The sequence below is a fragment of the Rutilus rutilus genome (assembly GCF_951802725.1).
Source record: "Rutilus rutilus genome assembly, chromosome: 8".
NCBI lineage: Eukaryota > Metazoa > Chordata > Actinopteri > Cypriniformes > Leuciscidae > Rutilus > Rutilus rutilus.
This window is the reverse complement of record NC_140222.1, coordinates 43,253,465-43,276,728: the sequence shown is the minus strand read 5'-3', so window position 1 is coordinate 43,276,728 and position 23,264 is coordinate 43,253,465. Positions and strand designations below refer to the sequence as shown.

Genomic DNA, 23,264 nt, shown 5'->3' with positions numbered 1-23,264 from the left:
CAAAAAGGTTTTTTTTTTTTAGTCTCCAACACGATGTGGTCTGTTCACCTTGGGCAAACCCCTTCTGTTGTACTCTGAGAGTGCTGGAGAATTCAATGTTAGGCTGCAGAGATTAGGTCAGCCGGAACCGGGAACACTTCCCATAAATCCTGATGTACTCGTTACATCATGAGAAGAATGGCATCTACGCTAATTTTAGTGTCTTTGTTTATCCCGAGGTTTTCCCGCAGCCTGCCGGATCCAGGCTGTATCCAGATCTGATGAAGGACCTTCGCCTGGACCCGATGACAACGCAGTGCTGAAGTGCCAACTAGTCTCTCCCTATGGAGGATCCCTTTCCCACTCTACAGATAAAGCGTTTTCGGGAAATTCGTTTCGCGTATCTACCCCGAAGTGATAAAATAAAATAAAATTCTGTATCAAAATTTATAAGGAAACACCAGTACTTTGTTTAGGTTTGGTTTGTAGGGAATTACAAACCTGTGCACATATATACAAACGCACATAACTATAGAACCAGTTCTTAATGCGCATGTGAACGCCATCAGCGTTTATCACAGGTTCGCGTTTAAAGTCTGTGTAGAGAGAATGGTGTCGTCTTAGCGGCCCCTAATTTAATAACAAATGATCGTTGCGACGGAAGCGAATCAATCAAAACTAACTTTAAGCTGGAAAATAACTTTATTAAAGAACCGCTATAAAGCCAAAACAATCTCTGTTACCTTAAATTATACGTTTATCTCTGTAAAGCTGCTTTGAAACAATCTACATTGTTAAAAGCGCTATATAAACTTGGAGACCAAATCATATTACAGGTTTTACAATGGTTGTAGCTAGCCTTAGCGCTTAGCTTCCATTGTTCATTTAGAATGAGTGTGGATTACAACCTTCCCAGTTATGGGCAAGGTCTTCCGCTCCACGTAACGAGTGGTATGGCCCTCTGTGAGCCTCTTTGGTGGAGCTGTTTTAAGGTGGAGTGTTGTTAGGCCTCCTCTCGCTCTAGAGAGATGCCCTGCTAAGGCCTCCGCTCCCCAGAGCTCGGCTTGGATAGCAGTATTGAGTTGTCAGTCTCTTTTGTGAGCCTCCTTGGTAAGTAGCCCTTGGCGTAGAGCGTAGTTAGGCTTCCTTTCGCTATAGAGGGTCATTATACTGAAGGAAAGCTCATTGGAGATGGTGGACTGGGTTGTAGACTTTTTTTTAAGCCTCCATGTCTTCAAGGTAGACATTGCTAGGCATCCTCTCGCTCTAGAGGCGTCCTGTTGAGGTCTCCGCCTCCAGGGCACTTGGATAGCAGTATTGTGTTGTCAGTCTTGGTAAGCAGTCCTTAGCATAGAACGTAGTTAGGCCTCCTCTCGCTTTAGACTAGAGAGTCATCTTGCTGAGGCCGTTCTTAGAGCGTTCTTCGGGGTGTATGTCTCTCTGTGAGCCTCCTTGGTGAGGTGATCTTTTAGCGTGGAGCGTAGTTAGGCTGTCTCTCACTATAGAGGGTCATTGTGCTGAAGCCTCTACTCTGACAGCTCCGTGGAGGCAGTGGATTGGGTTGTAGGCTTTTTTTGAGCCTCCTTCGTAGTTAGGCCTCCTCTCGCTTTAGAGAGTCGTCTTGCTGAGGCCTCGGTTCTAGATCTCAGTCTGGTTGGTCACACTGGGTTGTATGGCTCTCTGTGAGCCTCCTTGGCAGAACCACCCTTAGCGAAGCATTGTTCAGTCGTCATGCTGAGACCTTCACTCCCCAGAGGTCTGTTTGGATAGCAGTATTGAGTTGTCAGTCTCTTTAGTGAGCCTCCTTGGTAAGCAGTCCTTAGCGTAGTTAGACTTCTCTCATTTTAGAGAGTCGTCTTTCTGAGGCCACCGTTCATAATAAATCTGGTCATTGGCTCTCTGTGAGTGTTGCTAGGTCTCCATCCATTTTGGGGTATAGAGTCCCCTAAAAGATACAGGCAGGATGTTCCTTATTCCCTGGGTATTACTTGTTTCATTTTTCTTCTGAATGTTAAAATTAATTTCAATTGTATTTCATATTAGAGTTCTCAATGTACCGAGTAGAAAGTTCATATTCAGTAAATGGCAATTTATTTGAAAAATTAAACTCAGCCAGAGCTGATCTAACTCTTTACCCGTTTACACTCGCTCTAAACATGAATGTGTCTGTGTGAACTGGCTTTAGAGAATTCAATTATTATAGGTTGCATAATGAATTAAATGCATGTATAAAGACAGTCCTCGGGCACACTGGTTTGTCACATGTTTTTCTTAGAATGTTCTTCCATGAAGAGGCATCATGTGCTTGTGAGTATAGACTGTGTAATGTGCATGTGTGTGTGAAAAGATTAGTTTACACTTGGTACTGGCCTGCTACATAAACTTATTAACATGCATAGATGTTCGAAATCACACACACACACCCACACACACACACACACACACACCCACACAGCACTGACTAACATGCTGGCAAAGCAAGACTAGCCATGACATCATGGACTGTAGAGCCTCACCCTTTAAAGCCATCAGACATTCTGCCCTCAGAAATATGACATCAGTTATTAAAAACCTTTCTTGAAGCCTTATATTTTACCACACGCCCGCCAGATAGAAAGATACAAACACCCTCAAATGCTTTCTCCAAATCACTTTTGAATGTTCTAGGTTCAAAAGAAGTGAACATTTGTGGTATAATGTTGATCACCACAGAAAATGATTGAAAGTAACAGAAATCAAAACACAGTAATGCACTTGAAGTGGACGTAAACTGGCCCATGCATTGAGACAGAGTTGTTTAAACAGAATTTTTGCTACGCATTACGTATTACGTATTACATCCAGTTTTTTGTTTTGCTTTATTTGACTTTTTTAAATTACATCAATATATCTATGTTTCCATCCAAAGTTGTGAATTTTAAATGTATTATTGAATAAAACATTAGTGAATAAAGCAGCGTTTCCATCCCATGTGTTCAAGAGTTCCTGGGAAACTGGCGCAAAATATCAGTAATAAAACTGCAATCGGCTCTTTTCCCTCCATCATAAATGAGTGTGTCTCAGAGCGTCAGTCGAAACTCAATAAACGCTGTCATGATCTCTAGCGTTGGGATGCTGGTGTTTGTGAACACACTCGTGTGAGACGCTTCTGGAGGGAATTGAACCGAATCGTTCTGATGACAGACATTAGGTGTGTTCGGCTTGAAGTGGTGCTGTGCAGAGCGATCAGACGATCAGCGAGAGTTATCGTTTGCAGACGGGGCGGAATCGAAAACTGTGCCGTCATCAGAGCTGTGCAATGCCATTGGTCCACTAACTAGTCCAGTTATCCAATCACATCCTCTGTTGAGGCAAAGTCAGCTACATTTTTGTGTGTGTGTGTGTGTGTGTGTGTGTGTGCGTGTGCATAGAGGGATTTCGGGATTACTGAAACACATTTCGGTAAATGTGTTTCCATCATAGTTTATGTCTTCTTATTGGATAAAAAACATATTTGGCTCAATTAAGCGTATAAGTATTTGTGCGCATTTTTAGATGTAAAGTGCATCAGAGCGATCAGCGAGAGTTGCCGTTTGCAGTCGGGGGTGGAATTGAAAGTGTTTATAAGCGTTTCCTTACTTTATCACAGACGAAGTGGATTAGATGCAATATTTGTCAAATACACAGACATTTTAGACGTCTTCATGAAGCAACAGAAATGCACTGCTTAATACAGCGCCATCTGTACAATAAAGTTCAGCACAAGCCTATACTATGGGTGTTTACATTAGGGCTGAACGATATTCGGTTTTAACATCGACATCGCGATGTGCGAATGAGCGATAGTCACATCGCCGGAACATGCGATGTGAAGGGTAACGTTACGTTAGTAGCACCCATAGTGTAAGAGAACGGTAGCACCAGGGTAGCACACAGTAAACACAAGTTTGTTGTATGGCTTTTTGCTGGGGTGACATACGCGTTACGCGTGCCTGCACAGTGAGAATCTGACAGGAACGCGCTCACCGCTCACAGCCAACATTCACTGGCAATCCTATAGCTAAAAATGCGTGACGAAGAGGATCCGCCGCAAAAAAGTAAAAATCAGCTATTTGGGACTAGCCTATTTCGTCTACAAAAAGGAGGATGTTGTTGACCAAAAAGAGGTAGGCTACTTTGCTGGAGTGTTATAAAGTTGTGGATGGTTGTCTTTTAAAAAAAAAGTCGTTTCGTGTTCGCATTTATGAGGAAAAAAACAATGTTACGTGAGGACTCGTCACGCGACCGTTATGAAAGCGGCACTAAAAGACTGCTTTAAAACTTTCACAGAGACCTCAAACAGAAAGCACAAAGCCTTTCTTTAAAACGAATTTCGTTTTGTATTAATTGTATCTTAATTTTAATCAGTATTTCATTATCCATTTTCTTGGATTTAATAAATAGCCTAAAAATTAAATATAGCAGCCAGCCAGCGCCTGAACTCGAGATTAAGCTATCATCCATGAACCGAAACTCAGCATAAAAGGTAGCCTACTCGCCTCACATACCGAAAAATAACAATAATAATAAAAAAAATAGAAATATAACTATTATCTACAGAAGAACCATTAAAAAAAATAAATAATTAATCTGTATGAAAAGTGCATTTCTCCCGATCACTGCTGCGAAGATCACGAGTCAGTAGGCTATTGTCAACTTCATCTTTACAGAAAACACTTGTTTATTAATAAACAATTAAAATGTTTCATTATAATATTTTACATACTATTAATCATTACTTTTGCTGGTTCTAGGTGCCGTTTACATGAACGCGTCACTGAATCAGCACAGAAAACATAATTTTTCGGGTTCTAGAACCTGAAGAACGTTAGGTCCTGTGTAGAACGTTCACCGAATTCTGAGAGAAATATGTTTCTGGAATAAAATATTAAGTGGCCTTTTTGTCACTTGTAATGAAGCTTGCTTATTAGTGAAATTATTAATAACATGGAATGGTAATTATTTGAATTTTAGCCTGGATTGATGGCTCGCAATATCGCGATATATATCGTTGGGAAAAAAATATCGCAATGTAATTTTTTTTCCAATATCGTGCAGCCCTAGTTTACATCCACTGTTGTTTTATGCGATATCCTAGTCTGGCTATCACCTGACCAAGCTCGATCTTTTAAGACTGAACATTAGTCTGCTCTGTATTTCTACTGCACAAGAGGCGTGATCAGCGGGCAGAGTTCAAATGACTCTGTACGCAATTGGATAGTCCTTCAACCAATCAGACCAACGATCCGGCAGCGAAAACTACAGGTAGGAAACGTGTCAACAAACGTGTTGGTTTGGAGCATTGATCAGCGGTTTGCAGAAACAATGGCATCCAGCGATTTTTGCAGGTTGTGCACCCACTCGAGCGATTTGTTTGCCAAACTAAAGAAGCCATTGAGCATCGTCGAGAGGTTAAAAGGAATTGGACAGAGCCGTAACCGCTCTGGAAATGGATTGGATTAAACCCGCCAATAGGTGGTGCATAAGCCAATTTGTGATTGGTCCCCACAGATTTGTAACGGAAGCAGGATAGAAGAATGTACAGGTGTCCAACCTGAGCTGCAGGGCGAAATCACATCGCCGGCAGATCGGGCTGGGTTTACCCAATCTAGCGATTTCCCATAATTTGCCTAAAAAAAGTTGGGTGGAAACACAGATTGTGTTTTTCTTGCTTCGTCTTTGAATCCTGGAGACATCGGTGACGAGTAGCTGCCTGTGATTGGCTGTCGGGTGGAGAAGATTCAGCATAAAAGCAGAGCAAGTCCTCACAGCGTTTGCCCTTCTCTGCCTGGCTAGAAAACAGGTCATTTCTTTCTTTTTTGTTTTTTGTTTGAAGGTAAGTTAGACCTCTCCGTTAAAGCAACACCAAAGCACTTTTCCTCTTCGGTCCCCCTACAGGTTGGAAGTGGAATTGTCCATTACCGCTGTCGTAAATAATTTCGCCGCCCGCAGTCTACTGTCGCACGCTCGCTGTTTATCCAGCACCGGCTCTGGAAATAACATGTCCACAGACAAGGTAGAGTATGTTGCATGATTTTATGAAAGTATGATGTATTGCGACATCAGAAATGAAGAAAAACTAAATAATGACTATTGTAACGCTTGCCGTAAAGCAAGTCAAATTTGTAGTTTCTTATGTCTCATTCGAACTACAGATTACCCGATCTGGCAAACTTGCATAGTGCGGTTATAGCCGACAGAGGGTCTCAGAGCGAATGCAGAAGTCCTCTGTTCACCCTTTTACGAGTTGATTAACCACTGAAACCATTTTGGAAACATTATTTTAAGGTACAAAAGAATCTTTAGAGTTGCTTTAGATTAGTCAGCAAAGTTTTCTGTTTTGGCTTTAACCCTCTCATGATGAAATGGCTTCGTTATATCTATAGACCTATGTGTTGTTAAGTGATTTAATTACGACTCGCTGTCCTAGACGTACAGTATGTGAGTTCATAACAGCGTAAAACTATAACTTCACATTATCCGAGAAAGGAATAACCAGCAATTGTCACTGAAGGTTTGAAAAGGCAAGCTGAAAGAAGATATCTGACATGTGAATCAACTTATTCAATAATTTGTGAGGGTTCACAATGAACCTGCTTAATATTAATTGTAAAAACAAGTAATTATCAGTCAAAGTCAAGAAATTTTGTCTCTGAAATGAATTTGGATCACTCCTGACTTCGTGTCAGATATCTGTCACTTCATTTGTCTCACAGCTGATTGGTCTAAATTCAGTTTGAGATCACTTACCCAGAAGAAAATCTGTCGTGTTCAATCATCTCCCAGTGAAATGTTTTGCTTAAAGTGATTTTAGTTTTTATCTGCCAACAATGGGTTGTGTGACACATGCAGAGTAAAGAAACCACCTCTTTCACCACAAAAAGACACTGAGAGTGTCCCTTACTTTCCACGGCTGAAGTTGCCCGTTACAGATACAATCAAGCAATGTGGGCAGAAATCCACCTGTCAGTTTATGCCAGGCATTTCTATCACAGCTGAGCCGCAGTCTGCAAGATCAGTTCAGTGTGGACAACAGGTGCAGGAGGACAAACACTAGAGAACAGCTTAATGCCAAATGTGGAGGAATACAATTGTGGCACAGTGTTTTGTTTTTTCCAATACCGACAATTGCATTTTATCAGAATGAGATATTCTACTCATTTTCCCATCCTCACTCAATGACTGACAGCTGACAGACACATAATCCATTCCAACAGTGTCAACAAAACGTAATAATTGATGATTGACGACTGGATTAGGCAATCCGGGTTTACACGCCGCAGGACATGAGGGAGTGGACTTTAGCTAAAGCAGAAAAGAGTGAGTGTGTGTGAGAAGAACAGGAGGTTCTGCAAACTGAGCCGCTCAACAGCCGTAAGAGAATCTGATTCAGTAACTCGACTCCACACTACAACCCTACATTTCCAATTACTCACTTCCCATGTTTCAAGGCCCTTTCCCATCTGTTCCACTTTCAGCCTCGGTCAGAACTTGGAAGGGAAACTCATTTGTCACACAAAACTATGACTAACATGTATTGTTTTCAGTAAATAAAGGAGGAACCAACTATATATTTGATAGAACATACACATATATCTTTTTTTCGCCTATGGTAGCCCATAAAAAACGTATGGTAAACTGTTTTTTTGGCATGGTGAAAATTTTTTTGGCACTTGCATCCTATAAAACACTGTGCTGGTTACTCGTAAAAACTGATCACATGTAGGCCTAATCTGGATTATTAAATTAGTGCACTTGTAATGTTTTCAAACACTTACAAACAGTTACTTTTTTTATGGATTACATGATTATGGATTAAATATTATTCACACTGTAAAAAAAAAACCTGTAGTTTTACAGAATTGTACTGTTTTATTTTACAGATTTTTCATGTATTTTTGAAATGTGGTAAAAAAAAAACCCCGTAAAATTACAGAAGTAGACTGCAAATGTACATTTCCTGTGTGAAATTACATGAAAAACATGTAAATGTCATGTAATTTTACGGGTTTTTTTAACCGGAATATTACCGTTTTTTTACGGGGATTTTTTAATGATTCTCTCTAATTCTTATTTTTTTATCTTTTCAATTTTTATGATTTAATTAATTATTAGCTCTTCATCAACTTACAAACGTGCTTGGGAAACCCTGACGTAATGTAATATTTAATGTGCATCATGTTGTTAATAACAAACAACTGAAAAAAATATTTTTATACCAATATGGTACAAGATTATCCTATTTAAATGAATGTGATAAACAAGTTACTTCAAAAGGTACTTAGATTATACCTAGAATATGTAATAGATTACAGTACTACCTAACATTTTCTTGATTTGCATTTCAGATGTATTTCTTCAGGCCAAGCCTCATAAAAAGGGAATTTTGATGCCATTTTCAAAAGAAACTCCGACAGACAAAACAAAAGGCTGTATGTGGAAATGCTGTTGCATATTAAACTGTGTATGTCTCAACGAGACCATGGCCTGAAGGTCCTCGAGATGTTTCTGGATTGCGGAAATTGATATTTCAAACTATTAATTATAAAACTTAACATTTAACACAGCTGGGTTTTGGTCCCAGTAGTTTGAGAAACTAGTCTAATGTGTGTTACACTGAGTTTTAGATCAGCCAGGGTTGTTTGTGTCTGTCTGTGTGAACCTTCACTGTATCTCCTTGCTTATAAAGTGAGGAAAGGAACATTCTGATATCACTCCAGGCTTAGTGATGAAGGCCATGTCTGTTATGTGTTGCACTGTTTCTATAGAGACTCATAAACTGTTTGAGCTTTGAGTAAGCGTGCACAGACAGCACCTGACCTGTTACTCCCTGTGTGGGAAAAAAGGGAGTTTTTTCTGTGCAAACTCTTACTTCCTCACTGAATGTAATAGAAGTATTTCTTCTCTCAAAATGAGAAAACCCTGGAAATCACAAACCTCTGTGTGGGAAATTTCACTTTCACATTTCATTTTTCATATCAGGACAGTTCACCCCAAAATGAAAATGTTGTCATTGTTTAGACACCCTTTATTAGGCACCCTAATTTCAAACCCATGTGACTTTTGTTCATTTTCATTCAGAGAAGTAAACAGTGGAGCAGAGGCTCAACATGAATGCTTGACGTGAGAACAAAGCTCATTGGTTCCTGCACGTCATGTTTGACCGAACATGTTTACCATATATTTGTGAATAAAAATAAATAAAAGCATAAATTAAATTTTTTCATCATATAAAGTGATTGTGTCTGTTTAGAAGACTTGAATTAAACCGCTTGGTTCATATGGATGTTACGATGTCTTTATGTACTTTTTGAATTTCAATGGATGAACAAAAATAGAGAATTTATAAAAAATATAATTGTTTCGTTTTTTACACCGCTGTAAGCGATCGACCAATCAGAGAAGAGTGGAGTAGACCAATCACAACAGACTGAGCCATCTGACCAATCAGAGTAGAGTACACCAATCACAACAGACTGAGCCATCTGACCAATCAGAGCAGAGTAGACCAATCACAACAGACTGAGCCATCTGACCAATCAGAACAGAGTAGACCAATCACAACATAGTGGGCCATCTGACCAATCAGAGCAGCGTAGACCAATCACAACAGACTGAGCCATCTGACCAATCAGAACAGAGTAGACCAATCACAACATAGTGGGCCATCTGACCAATCAGAGAAGAGTAGACCAATCACAACAGACTGGGTCATCTGACCAATCAGAGCAGAGTAGACCAATCACAACAGACTGAGCCATCTGACCAATCAGAGCAGAGTAGACCAATCACAACAGACTGAGCCATCTGACCAATCAGAACAGAGCAGACCAATCACAACATAGTGGGCCATCTGACCAATCAGAGCAGAGTAGACCAATCACAACAGAATGGGTCATCTGACCAATCAGAGCAGAGTAGACCAATCACAACAGACTGAGCCATCTGACCAATTACAGCAGAGAAGACCAATCACAGCAGACTGGGTCATCTGACCAATCATAGCAGAATAGACCAATCACAACAGACTGAGCCATCTGACCAATCACAGCAGAGTAGACCAATCACAGCAGACTGAGCCATCTGACCAATCAGAGCAGAGTAAGCTCACGGAAAGGAGGGGTTTAAAGAGACTATCGAACTGTTTTCAGACTCTCTGAGAGATGAGGTGATGCTGCAAGCAGAACCAATCAGATTTGAGGGACAAGTTTAACGTTTATGTCAAGTTCAGGCTTACAACCAGAGTTAGGTGCTTCTATTCCCTCTGATTTTAAGGATAACTCATGGGCAGGGTTAGGTTTAGGGGCAGGGATAGGGTTTCCAGACCAGAATGTTGCTCCAGGATCAACAAAATATGTTGACCCAGCAACGCGTATAACTCAACAGAATCAGGGCGTGCGATGATGCAATGTATATTTTAAGAAAGTGATGACATGTTGGGTAAAGAGTAAATAATAACACGATTTTTCTCAGTTATTCCTTATTGGAGATAACTAAGATCACGAAGACCATGTGATATTTATGCTGGCACCTGTCACCTAAAACACAGCCTACAGTGCTCTTCATTCACACAACAGAGATCATCATTCACATAACACACATAATCCTGAGCTCTATGAGATATATAGGGTGGGAGAGAAACAGTGCGATGGGAATCACACACATTTGTAGAACCTGGCCTGGGTTTGCCATGAAAAGACCAAAGAAAACTTCCCTAATCCCACCAAGGAAGAGGGCCGTGAGGATCAGGGCTGGTCAGAAGGTTATTCTGAACACATTCATCCAGCATTAGCGTGGGGATTACGACTCGGCACGATTCGCTGCACTCCTCGCCCGTCCCGGTCTCATCTCTGGCTGGCCAGTGCAGTTAGTTCAATTCACACATAGACTGACCTCATGGGGTCCAACACACTCGACAGGTGAGCGATCTGCTGTCTCCTGACCAGTGATCAGTGTTCATCTGTCCTTCTGGCTGACAAGATCATATCTTTATAGACAGACTGACTTTTGAACCCCACCAGGTCACTGAGACATCTGTTGTGCGGTATCTAAATATACAGGGAATAAAAGTATAGTCCTGTCCGCGACCACAGCTGTCATGACAGACTCTCACACGCCGAATCATACAGAACTGAGAACCAGCTCCTGCATGAGTCTGAAAGCAAGTCCAGAAACTGACCAAACAAACCAAGAACAGAGACCAACAAGAAACATTTTTACTGCAATAGAAAAACAGCATTCCATCATGTTATGTTTGCAGACACGTGAAAAGCTATAGAACAGGTTCGGCAGTGACTTAAATACAGTGTGTACAGAGAGAGACATATGACAGGGGTTCATTTTTAAAAGAATCTTTTAAATGTTCATTTTTCAATGCAGTCTATGCGGTATAAGATCCGTTTTCTTGAGTTAAGCTATAAATAATTTAATTAGCAAGCACAAAAGATAATTAAAGACAAACTTTTTCTTTGATCATCCAAAAAGCCAAGTATGGAGTGACAGATATGCGCGTTCTCAGAACTTTGGTTCTGGACAAATAACGTTCTACCAGCAACATTAATGAAGAGTGTGTTCAAAGTTATCTGGACTTTAAAAATGCTTTCAAACCGTTCATAGGGCGTTTTTCTTCACAACGTTGAGAGAACAACGTCATGGGAACGTTAGCGAAACATTCTCAGAACATATTTTTGTCATCAGTGAAGCCTTGTAATTAATAAATGTCTTACATATTTGTCCATTTTGACAGTCTAGATATCGGCCAGTAATATGTTGTCTTTATCTGATGATGTGTTGTACTCACCCTGATGTTTCCTCTGCTCCGACACTCTGCATTGAGTCTGTAACGTTAGATATATCCAGTCAGAGCAGAACTTCACTTCACACCATCAGTCGTTCATCAGATCGATACAGCTGACTAACACACACTCACTTACACACGCATGCGTGCTCACATACACGCGTTCTTCGCATAGCTTCACAAAAACATGTAAAAGTATCAAATGAAACCGCTTCGCATCAGACTTTGATTTGAGGGAGAATGTTAGCGGTCTCCTATTCCTCGTTTGTAGTGTTGTGACACGCCAGGAGCGCGCGCGCGCGCGCACACACACACACACACACACACACACACACACACACACACTCCTCCTCTCTTCAGTTCGGTCGGATGGGAGAGGTTTGGTTTACGGATGACAGGATCTGTCCCACTAAACCCTGTCAGGAGCAGACATGGATCATTATTATGCTCTCTTTAAAAGATTCACTGCATCCATGAAACACTAGAAATGTGTTTCAGATAATTGTACTATCTGTTTCACTGTAACATTATTTCTCATTCAATTTGTACACGAATAGGCAATGTCAATCCTTAGAATGGGTTAGCAGATTTACTATTATAAACAGATAACGCATAGGCTTCTCTGGCAGAAACAGTAAGAGTAGTAAGAGTAGGCTAGTAAGAGTAGTAGTAAGTAGTAAAAGTAGTAAGAGTAGGCTAGTAAGAGTAGGCTAGTAAGAGTAGTAGGCTAAACTAGTGTGCGTTATCAGTAACGTTACGCCCCCTTGCGACGCTTCAGGAACATCGCTACTTTTACCAATCACCAATTTAAAACAATTTAAAAAAGAGAAGTTGTTTACAAATAAATTAACAAACATTATTATTTTAAGAATTAATGTTTAAAGAGGTAAAGAAGTCTTATTTGCTTAGCTATTCTAAACTCCATTACTTCCTTCCTGCCTCTACCACAAAGACAGCTAGTGAAAAAAAAAAAACTACACCAAAATGATTTAAAATACATTTGTCACCAGAGATCTCATCTAATCACCACCACAACAAACAACTCTAAGATATATTAATTCTATTTGTATTTATTTAAAACAACCCAAACACACCTTTAAACATTTGCTGCATTAAACAAATTCTTGAAGGGAAAAATAAATAAATAAATAAATAAATAAACTCCACAGCTGATTCAGGACGCTCCGGTAATGAATTGTGGGCGTACTCCACCATAGAGAGTTGTTGGCTCCAAGAGGAAGGATTCTTGGAAACCAAACATCGCAACACTCTCTCCAGATCTTGGTTGGCTCTCTCCGTTTGACCATTGCTTTGGGGATGAAACCCCGAAGAGAGACTGACAGTCGCCCCCAGTAACTTAGAAAATGATTGCCAAAATTTGGACACAAATTGGGGCCCCCTGTCGGAAACCACGTCCATCGGGAGGCCATGTAAGCGAAAGACGAATAAACGCAGATAAAAATTGGCAAACCCCAGAAACCTCTGTAGGGCCTTACGGGAATCTGGACTTGGCCAATCTATCACAGCCTTAACCTTGTCAGGATCCATACGCACTCCCTCAGACGAGACGATGTACCCTAGAAAAGGAACAGACTGTGCATGAAAAACGCATTTCTCCGCCTTGACAAAAAGCCCATTCTCTAGCAACCTCTGAAGCACTCGTCTGACGTGCTGAACGTGTTCCTGGAGAGAAGATGAAAAAATCAATATCTCATCCAGCTCCAGGTAGACATATATGAACTGGTCAACCATATCTCTCAGCACGTCATTGACGAGTGCCTGGAAGACCGCTGGGGAGTTGGACAAACCGAAGGGCATGACCAAGTATTCAAAGTGCCCCCTGGGGGTGTTGAACGCGGTCTTCCATTCACCCCCCTTCCTTATGCGAACTAAATGATAAGCGTTACGTAAATCCAATTTTGTGAAGATGGATGCTCCCTGTAACCGCTCGAAGGCTGAAGACATCAGCGGCAAAGGATAAGTATTCTTTACCGTGATGTTGTTCAACCCTCGGTAGTCAATGCACGGTCGCAGAGATCCATCCTTTTTCCCCACAAAAAAGAACCCCGCCCCCGCTGGAGATGAGGAAGGTCTAATGAATTTGGATGCTAGAGAATCAGAAATATATTTCTCCATAGCCTCCCTTTCTGGAACAGAAAGTGAATATAACTTGCCTTTAGGCGGAGACTCACCTGGCACTAAGTCTATGGCACAGTCATAGGGACGATGTGGAGGGAGAGAAGCAGCACGAGACTTACCGAACACTTCTCTCAGGTCCTGGTACTCCCCGGGCACGTTAGACAAATTCACCGCCTCCTCCTGGAATACAGACACAGGTACAGACGAACACGCAGACACAAGACATGACTCATGACACGTATTACTCCACATGGAAACAGAATTGTAGGGGTTGCACGACTACTGATTTCTGCTAGTCGATTTCTTATCAAAACAATACTCGAGTTACTCGACTACTCGTCGTTCATGCTACTGTAAATGAAAAGACATGAAATAGCTAGATCTTATCAATAAACATTTATTAATTCATAGCCTAATGCAACAATTACATAAGTAAACTCTGAAAACATTATAATTATGACATTTCATTTTTAAATTTTCATGTAACAGTCTAAAGCCAGTCTAAAGTTTCTTGCCTTTCATTTCAGACGTCTGCTTCTAGGGGCCGTTCACATATCGCGTCTTTCCCGCGCTCAAGGTCGTTATTTCAAATGTAGGCGCGCGGCGAGTGCGCTCATAATGAAAGCAACATGGTGCGCTAGTTTTTCCAGGTGGGTTTTTCCTTCTCATCTCCAGAAATATATCTAACGTTAGTAGTAAAGCTAATGCAAGGGCTAGAAATAAATTATTCCTTTGCTGAATGATACTTCTTCGCCGTCATCATGGAGAGCGCAGTTTGGTTGCATAGCAACGACAGACGCCACGGGAGCGCAAGCGCTTGTAGGAGACAGCCTCACGGCCGTGCACGCTTTCCACAAGTTTTTAGACACAATATGTGAACGGCCTCTTGCAGAGTTGGCCAATTACAATATTTTTGCCATCCTTGATGAAATACTGTCTGTTGGTGACGTTCGCCATTTTTAATTAATTTATGGTTATGGACGCTCGAGTAGTCAATTGTTTCCAACAGCGTCGACTAGTGGTTGGAGTAGTCGATCTATCGACTACTCGACTAGTCTATGCAAGCCCTACAGAATTGTGACCCCAATCGACTCTGGGATTATATAATGTGAGCCAGGGATGACCGAGTACGATAGGTGCAAGAGGTGAGTTCATGAGGAGGAATGATATTGTCTCTGTGTGGTTACCAGAAGTGATGAGAGTGATAGGTTCAGTGGTGTGTGAAATGTCAGGAAGTTGTTGTCCATTAAGAGATCTTGTACGGAAGAGGGGAAACCGGGATGTGAAGATGGTGAGCCAGTTCTGAGTCCATAAAATTACCTTCTGCCCCCGAATCCAGTAAAGCCTTGGTGTCGTGTGTGTGGGTTGCCCACCTTAGTCTTACCGGAAGGAGAGTAGCTGATGATGGTGATGATGAGGTCTTCTCGGCGGAGATCCCACCCGATAGTAGCCTCATTATTACTACCGGGCTTGATCTTTTAACGAGTGGATGAAGTGACCCGCCTTCCCGCAGTATAGGCACAGTCCTTGGGACCTCCGCCGTTCTCTCTCCTCCCGCGAAAGCCGAGCTCTACCCACCTGCATGGGCTCGGGATCACAAACGGCACTGACCGTGTCCAGGTTCTCAGAGCGCGGGTTCTCCATACCGCGAAACGGAAGGTTCTGTTGGAAGCGACCCATTCTGCTCAGCCGAGCATCCACTCGCAACGCCAACTCAATAAGTCCATTCAGACTGCGTGGAAGGTCCAGCATATAAATCTCCCTCTGGACACGGTCAGCCAACCCATGCAGGAATCGATCCCACTGCGCCTCCTCGTTCCATCGGCACTCTGCAGCCAGGGTGCAGAACCTGATGGAATATTCCGACACCGAGCCGTTACCTTGGCGGAGATCGGCGAGTAGTCTGGCCGCCTCCCTACCCGCCACCGCACGATCGAAGACCCTCTTCATCTCCTCGGAGAGTGCCTGGAACGAGGCACAGCATGGATCTTGATTCTCCCACACTGCCGTTCCCCAGAGAGCCGCCTTGCCGGACAACAGCGTCAGCACGAATGCCACCTTCGACTGTTCTTGACTAAACGTCAGGGGCTGTAATGAAAAATGCTCTGCAAAACTCCAGTTCACCTGCATATCCCTCTGGTGTCGGCAGTCTCGGTTCACGCTGCTGGGGCGGCTCTGGTGGATTGGGCTGAACGGGCAGTGTGGGCGGCGCAGTGGGAACTCTTAGCTGTTGGAGTTGTTGGGTGAGCTCGGACACCTGCGTCACAAGCGCTTGAACCGCCCGACCTGTGTTGGAGATGCTCTCCTCCTGGGTGTCCATTCTCGCGATGCTTCGAGTCGCAAACTCGTCCCAATTCGTGGCGCCTGCTACATCCATAGTTGGTCAGATCGTTCTGTAACGGATGACAGACAGGATGTATATGCAATAACGCTCTTTATTGAAAACACACAGATGGTCAGAAAACTCAGCACACAGATGAACGCCAACACAGAGGGACAGGTGGGCGGACACAAATGCTGGTGGTGTGGTGACGCAGGGACCTCGGTGGGCAACTGGTGCTGGTGCTGTAATCCAGTGGTGATCCCTCGTGAAGTGCTCGATGATTCCGTGAAGAGTGCAGAAATCCAGGAAGACACGACGAAGACAGGAAGATCCAAAATGGCACAAGGAACACAGGAACAGGCACGGGAAACACACCAGGAAAACCACAACGATCTGACAACATGAGACACCAGTTACTGAGCTTATAAAGGGACATACAATTGAAACCAGCTGGCGCTACTGATCACTGATGATTACAGTTAGACGAGAGAGAGACAGTGAATTCATGAACCGTGACAGGAAGTCAATGGGGTCCAAAACAACAATAATAAAAACAATGGACTTTTCACTTAAAAGCCACCGGTGTCGCTAATGACAAGGGTTTCTGAACTCAATATAAAGCCCCTTTAATATAAAATGGGCATTACAGGCATAGATATCATATATAAAGGCTAGATGTCTCGTGCGCACTGCTGGCCAATGGAGGTCGACGTCCGCACGTGGCGGCCATCTTGCCACAGTGTACTCGCTCACTACTTCAATGGTGCATGTACTTTTAAATAACCATAACTTGCTCATTTTTCTACCGATTTTCAAACGGTTTGGTTTGTTATAAACGTCAGTTGTATGGGTCACTATATCATAACAAGGTAATACAATGTGTAATCAAGCGTTTTATATTTAATATGAGGGAAATAGGCTACACATGCCGTGGACGTGACACAAAAAATCTTTAACTTTTAGGTGGCAAAATATTTTTTTGTAATTCTGTGAATTACACTGCAAACCAAAGTAATACTACCCACCGGATGAAGAAGGGTTGGCTCTCCACAGAACATAACATATTCATTTTATTTTATTTTTCATGTTCGCATTTATGAGGAAAAAACAATGTTACGGACGGGACCGCTCTGAAAGTGGCACTAAAAGACTGTTTAAAACTTTCACTGAGACTTCAAACAGAAAGCACAAAGCCTTTCTTTAAAATTAATTTCGTTTTGTATATAAATAAATATAGCCTAGTATATACACTGTAAAACTTTACTGTAAATTTACAGCGAATTTCCTACAGAATTGTACTGTATTTCCATAATACAGTATTTGGCTGTATATTTTACAGAACAGCTGTAAATATACAGCACATTTCTGTTTTCAACCCGATAAATTCGTAATACAGTATCATACTGTAAAAGCACTGCATTGTGGGATTGATTTCTTTCGCGCTCAATTCAGTTCAAATGTGACGCGAGCAGACAGTAGCTACTACAGGCAAACTTGATTTGTCAGCAGGATTCAACTGAACAGAATAATCATTCCTGTTATCAAGATAAACAGTGTCTGCGAATCTGTGAGCAATTTTTAAGCTTTTGTGAGCTTCGGTTCGTGTTTCAAACATTAGTTGCCTGTGACGCAGCAGAAAATGGGAGACATTAACTTTACATGAAGACGGATGGAAGAATTTGTCATCTGAATAACCTGCGCCTGTGACGATTAGTGGGATTTAGAGTTTGAGAAGATGGAAAATTGTTCAACTGAGTGATACGGTAAGCCAATATATATATATATTTTTTGCGTTCGCATTTCTAACATACGTTGATTTCACGAATGCTTATTTGGTTTGATTTTTCGAACGCGGTTTTCTGCCGCGGCCGCGCAAACAATTCACTCTGTTCCAGCTGTTTACCAAGTAACGTTAACGTTAACTTCGATATTTCACATAATAGGCAACATATACCATGTTATTTGCATGACCTGCTTTTGATATATATATTTTTCGTTTCAGGCTTTGTAATCTGATGACGGTCCAGTGCTAATGTAAGTACTTTTAAGTAGTGTTACAGTTATAGTCTGTGGTAAAAAAAAAAAAAAAATTGCTATCAAATGCTGTCAGTTCTGTGATCGTGCTTTTGAATCGTTGTCATAATTTTGCTAGCACAAGAAAATCCATGTTCCTAATGCTGTTTTCAAATGTAGTATTCCTGATTGCCATCCCATGGTCCTACAACTAACAATTTAAAGAGAAGTTAGACGGTGTTATCCTTCAAGCAGATAAGTAGAGATTATTCAACAAATCTCATTAATCTGTAATATTTTTTATGTTTTGGTTCTGTTGATCATGGCTGTGCTGTCCTTTTTAAAAATTGTTTCAGGAATTTGCATCGCTGATGTCCAGCAATCTACACTTGCCAGAGAGTCCACGCCTTATTTCCTGGTATGTAAACATTAAAGGGGTAGTTTAAACCTAAAATGAAAAGCCATCATTTACTCACTCCACTGCAAAATATATTTTTTCTTAATTAGTGTTTTTTTCTTGTTTCCAGTCCAGATATAGAAAATTCTTACATGAAGAAGCATTTAATAGACAAGTAAAATTTGTCTTGTTTTCTGAAAGAATATGTCAGAATTTAGTGAGTTTATGCTTAAAACAAGCAAAATAATATGGCAGTGCGTTTTAACGTTCTAACCCTAATCAATTTACATTTTTAGGTGAAAATTTTAATTTATAGAACTATGAATAGATAGACAACAAAATCGAACCACAGTGGAACCCACAATAGTTATTTTAATTATTAATATTATTTATTAATTCATTGTATTATTATTTTTTCAATTACAGGTCAATCTCTAAGCAACCAGTGCTGGACATTACGTTTGGAAGGTCAAGGTGTGTGTGGAAAGGATCACAGCCTAACTTCATCATGGCCTGGCAGCGCTGTTTGCCTCCTCCTATAACTTCAGCTTGCAGTACCAGAAAGAGGCAGCACCTTGAGTTTGTTCAGAGGTTAGTCATTAGCATATTTGCCATTCATATAAATATTAGACTGAATTGTGACTTGTCTTGACAGTATTTATTATGTTGACTACTGGTATGAACAATATGGCCCTGGTTTCCATACTGGGCTTAGCTTAAGACAGGTCTAGGCCTTAATAAAATTAGGGTATTTAAGCAGCTTTTATAAAAATGTCTAAAAAAAAAAAAAAACATTACTGGTGTGCATCTTGAGACAAAACAGTGACAGTCACATATTTCAGATATGTCAGTGCAAGTTGTTTTCAGTTGAAGGATTAGTGAAAATTCTGTCATTAATTACTCACCCTCATGTCGTTCCAAACCTGTAAGACCTTCGTTCATCTTCAGAACACAAATTAAGATATTTGTGATGAAATCTGAGAGGTTTCTGAACCAGCCATAGACAGAAACATCTTTGTAACTTTCAAGGCCCAGAAAGCTAGTAAAAACATTGTTTAAATAATCCATGTAACTACAGTGGTGCAACTTTAATATTATGAAGTGATGAGAATACCTTTTGTGCACAAAAAACCCCAAAATAATGACATTATTCAACAATCTCTACTCTTTCACGTCAATCTCCTACGCTGTTGACGTAGTGTAAACAGTGTCAAGTCACCTTCATTTATATAGCGCTTTTAACAATATAGATTGTTTCAAAGCAGCTTTACAGTGATAATAGGAAATTACAGTAACATAGATTGTTTTGGCTTTACAGCAGCTCTAGAATAAAGTTATTAGATCGACTATTTTTGACTGTCAAAATGCAGGCGGACACAGTTTCCGTGAGTTGTTCAAAATCTTTCTTTTTAGTAAACTCTGTGTACACAAACAATGTTCTCAATGCTGGAGTTCATGTGTAGAGCCTCTGGTGATACTGAGAGCACAGTTTCATGTTGTGTCGAGCCTTCTTAGTGTTTTAAAAAATAACGATTTTTGATGCTATCATAGTCGTGCCACAAGCACTCCCATTCAAAAGGCAATTTGACCGAAAACGAAAATACGGTCAAACTTAAGTGGCGTTTCCATCCTAATTATGCTTTTAAACGAAGGTTTGCCTCGGGTAGATTAACAAAAAGACCCTAGGTTGCATTTTGGCAAGAGTTATCCTTTAATACACTCCGGCCCACTCATCCTCACAAAACAGTGTAGGAGAATGACATGTAAAAGAAGAGATTATTCAACAATGTCGTTATTTTGGGGTTATTTTGCACACAAAAAGTATTCTCGTCACTTCATAATATTAAGGTTGAACCACTGTAGTTATATGTACTATTTACCAATGTTTTTACCACCTTTCTGGGCTTTGACAGTTGCAATGACATTGATGTCAATGGAGGGACAGAAACCTCCCAGATTTCATCAATAATATCTTAATTTGTGTTCCGAAGATGAACGAAAGTCTTAAGGATGAGCAATAATGACAGAATTTTCATTTTTGGGTGCAAACATGCATTTTAGTCTGGTAAATGTCATGTTTAACATTATCATGTAGTCATGTATGCAATAAACATTGCAAGGCTTGCAATTAAAGTTAAATTATTTCTGTCACAAAGGTTTGGGCTGGATTCTGGCAATGTGTGCTCTATATAAACAGAGTCTATGGCTGCCTTTCCACTGATACTCTGATGGGACCTGATGAGGGCATGATATTAAAAGTTGTAGAATAAAACTTTAAATCTGGCAACCCCACTTCCAAAAGTTTAGTTAGTTGACAGTGCACATGTAAACAGACACATTGAGTTGATGTATTTTAACCAGGGCAGAAAAATATCAGTTATTGATCACAACATCCAACATTGCATTTTTTTTTCATGTTGTTCAGTTTTATCCAAACAGTTTAGTCGTTAAAACCGATATCTGGTTTTTATTTACACATCTTTTGTGCTGTCTCTCTTTGTCAAAATATATAAACTCAGTCCATAATATTTCATTGTTTTTTTTTTCCTTTCTTTTCTGCCTTTTAGACGATTTCCTGACATCAATCCTGAACGTGGATCAAAAACAAAGAAAGGACAAGTAACTTCAAAGAAAACTGGCCAAGTTGTGCAAAAAAAGAACACTGTAAGCCTACAGGTGTCCTCACTTCTGCGAAAACTTGAAGACTTTGAATGGGATTTCGTTTGCACTTGTATGGACTTCAAAACAGAAACAGCATTTCACTGCCATTATAAAGCTTGGAAGAGCCAGGACATTTTTTAATAGAACTCCGATTGTATTCGTCTGAAAGAAGAATGTCATGTAGACCTAGGATGACTTGAGGGTGAGTAAATCATGGGCTAATTTAAATTTTTGGGTGAATTATCCCTTTAATTAAGTGCTAAGTGTTACCTGTTTGTTGTTAAGTGTTAAAATTGCATTTTATGTTTAAAATAAATTCAGCCAACATGTTCACAGAAGGCAATTTTCTGATCTTTGCTTTTAACCAAAATAAATGTTTTAAAACCCAGAAAATGTTGTTTTCTTTTTCATAGTGTGACTACTATACAATTTATTGCTGTAGACAAGTTTAATATTGTAAAATTATGTGGTATATACTGTATTTGGTAATTACAGTGGAGTACTGTAAATGCTGTTTACTGTACTAGTTCTGTAAAAATACAGTGTGGCTGGCAACCCAGCTGCCAGTATTTTACTGTAAATTTACAGTACAACGTTTTACAGTACAATACTGTAAATGCTGTTTACAGTACTAGTTCTGTAAAAATACAGTATGTGGCTGGCAACCCAGCTGCCAGTATTTTACTGTAAATTTACAGTGAAAAGTTTTACAGTGTAGACAATAGATAATCACGACACGGACACGCCGGCGAGTGAACTGGACTCTCGTCTCATAAATGAACCGAAACTCAGCGTATAAGGGAGCCTACTTGCCTGACAGACCTGATAAATATATCTATAGAAAGCTTGGAAGGTCTTCTTTTAAACAGAACAATTCAAAACGAAAGAAAACAGACCGCTGCTTGTGTAGCCTAATCCGAAATGTGCATTTCTCTCTGGCGAGTTCACTACTGCGAAGATTGCGAGGATAGCATCGTCAACTTCATCTATGCAGGGCACTGACACAGAAAACACTTGTTTATTAATAAACAATTAAAATGTCTCCTTGCTATATTTTACATATTCATAATCATTACTTTTGATGGTTCTTTGTGACAGCTTTTAGGTGCTATTGGCAGCGCCACCCTTACATGAACGCGTCAGCACCGAAAACAGAAAATTTTTTTCAATCCCTGTTTTGGCAGGGGGAAAACTGATCAGAAAATGTAACGAAACGTTGTAGAAATGTAGTGGAGTAGAAAGTATAATAATTGCTGCAAAATGTAACTAAGTAAAAGTCAAAAGTATGCACTATTGATTCTACTTAAGTAAAGCCTACAGAAACGAAGTATTTGTACTTCGTTACATTCCACCACTGCTGATTAACAGTAATGTAAATGCTAAATGTCCTAATACCTGTTGATACTACAACAATGCAAATATGCTCTTAACCTTGCAGTTTTTCACATATCATGTAAGACTCAATTTCTCCATTTCTTTGCACAAAACTCTCCAGAAAATGCCATTTAATAGTTTATTTTTCAAAAAAAATTCAAAAAATGTATGTCACTGCAAACGCCTCGGTGTAGAGGGAACAACGTTGCGTTGAGATTGACGCTATGGGGAACGCTTTGCGTGATGATGTCTTAAAGCACTTGTAAAATGAGTCCAATGGTGTGGCGGAACCTCAGATGCGGGTGACGTCACAAACCAGGAAGCTATAAAGCCTGCTCGAAAACAGAGAGCGTCAGCTTCGTACAGTCTGAAGTAGTCGCTGATAGGCATGAAGGAGATATGGCAAAGTGACGCAATGCTCGTTCCCTCTTCAGGGAACCGAGGTTACAGTCGTAACCGAGGCGTTCCCTTTCAAGGTAACTCGCGTTGCGTTGAGATTGACGCTATGGGAAACGTCTATACCAACGCCACCATAGCTACAAATGTCTGTCCTGTGTGAAATC

General features: G+C 40.6%; 1 protein-coding gene and 1 long non-coding RNA gene across 2 annotated transcripts in view; one reads left to right on the top strand and one right to left on the bottom strand.

Moving 5' to 3' along the window:
- arhgef3 (Rho guanine nucleotide exchange factor (GEF) 3) overlaps positions 1 to 11,982 on the bottom strand; it is an 83,318-nt gene extending 71,336 nt beyond the window's left edge. Inside the window, exons 1-2 of the mRNA XM_084416574.1 lie at positions 11,931 to 11,982; positions 11,798 to 11,834 (exon numbers count right to left, since the gene is read on the bottom strand). Of these exons, the coding sequence (XP_084272700.1) occupies positions 11,798 to 11,834; positions 11,931 to 11,967 (74 nt within the window). The 5' untranslated portion in view covers positions 11,968 to 11,982. The remainder of the gene's footprint in view (positions 1 to 11,797; positions 11,835 to 11,930) is intronic.
- Positions 11,983 to 17,674: 5,692 nt separating this feature from the next.
- LOC311295840 lies at positions 17,675 to 21,714 on the top strand. Its single transcript, XR_014628407.1, has 5 exons — positions 17,675 to 18,019; positions 18,259 to 18,290; positions 18,450 to 18,687; positions 19,093 to 19,257; positions 21,234 to 21,714. It is a non-coding gene; the product is annotated as an uncharacterized lncRNA (long non-coding RNA).
- The last annotated feature ends 1,550 nt before the right edge of the window (positions 21,715 to 23,264 follow it).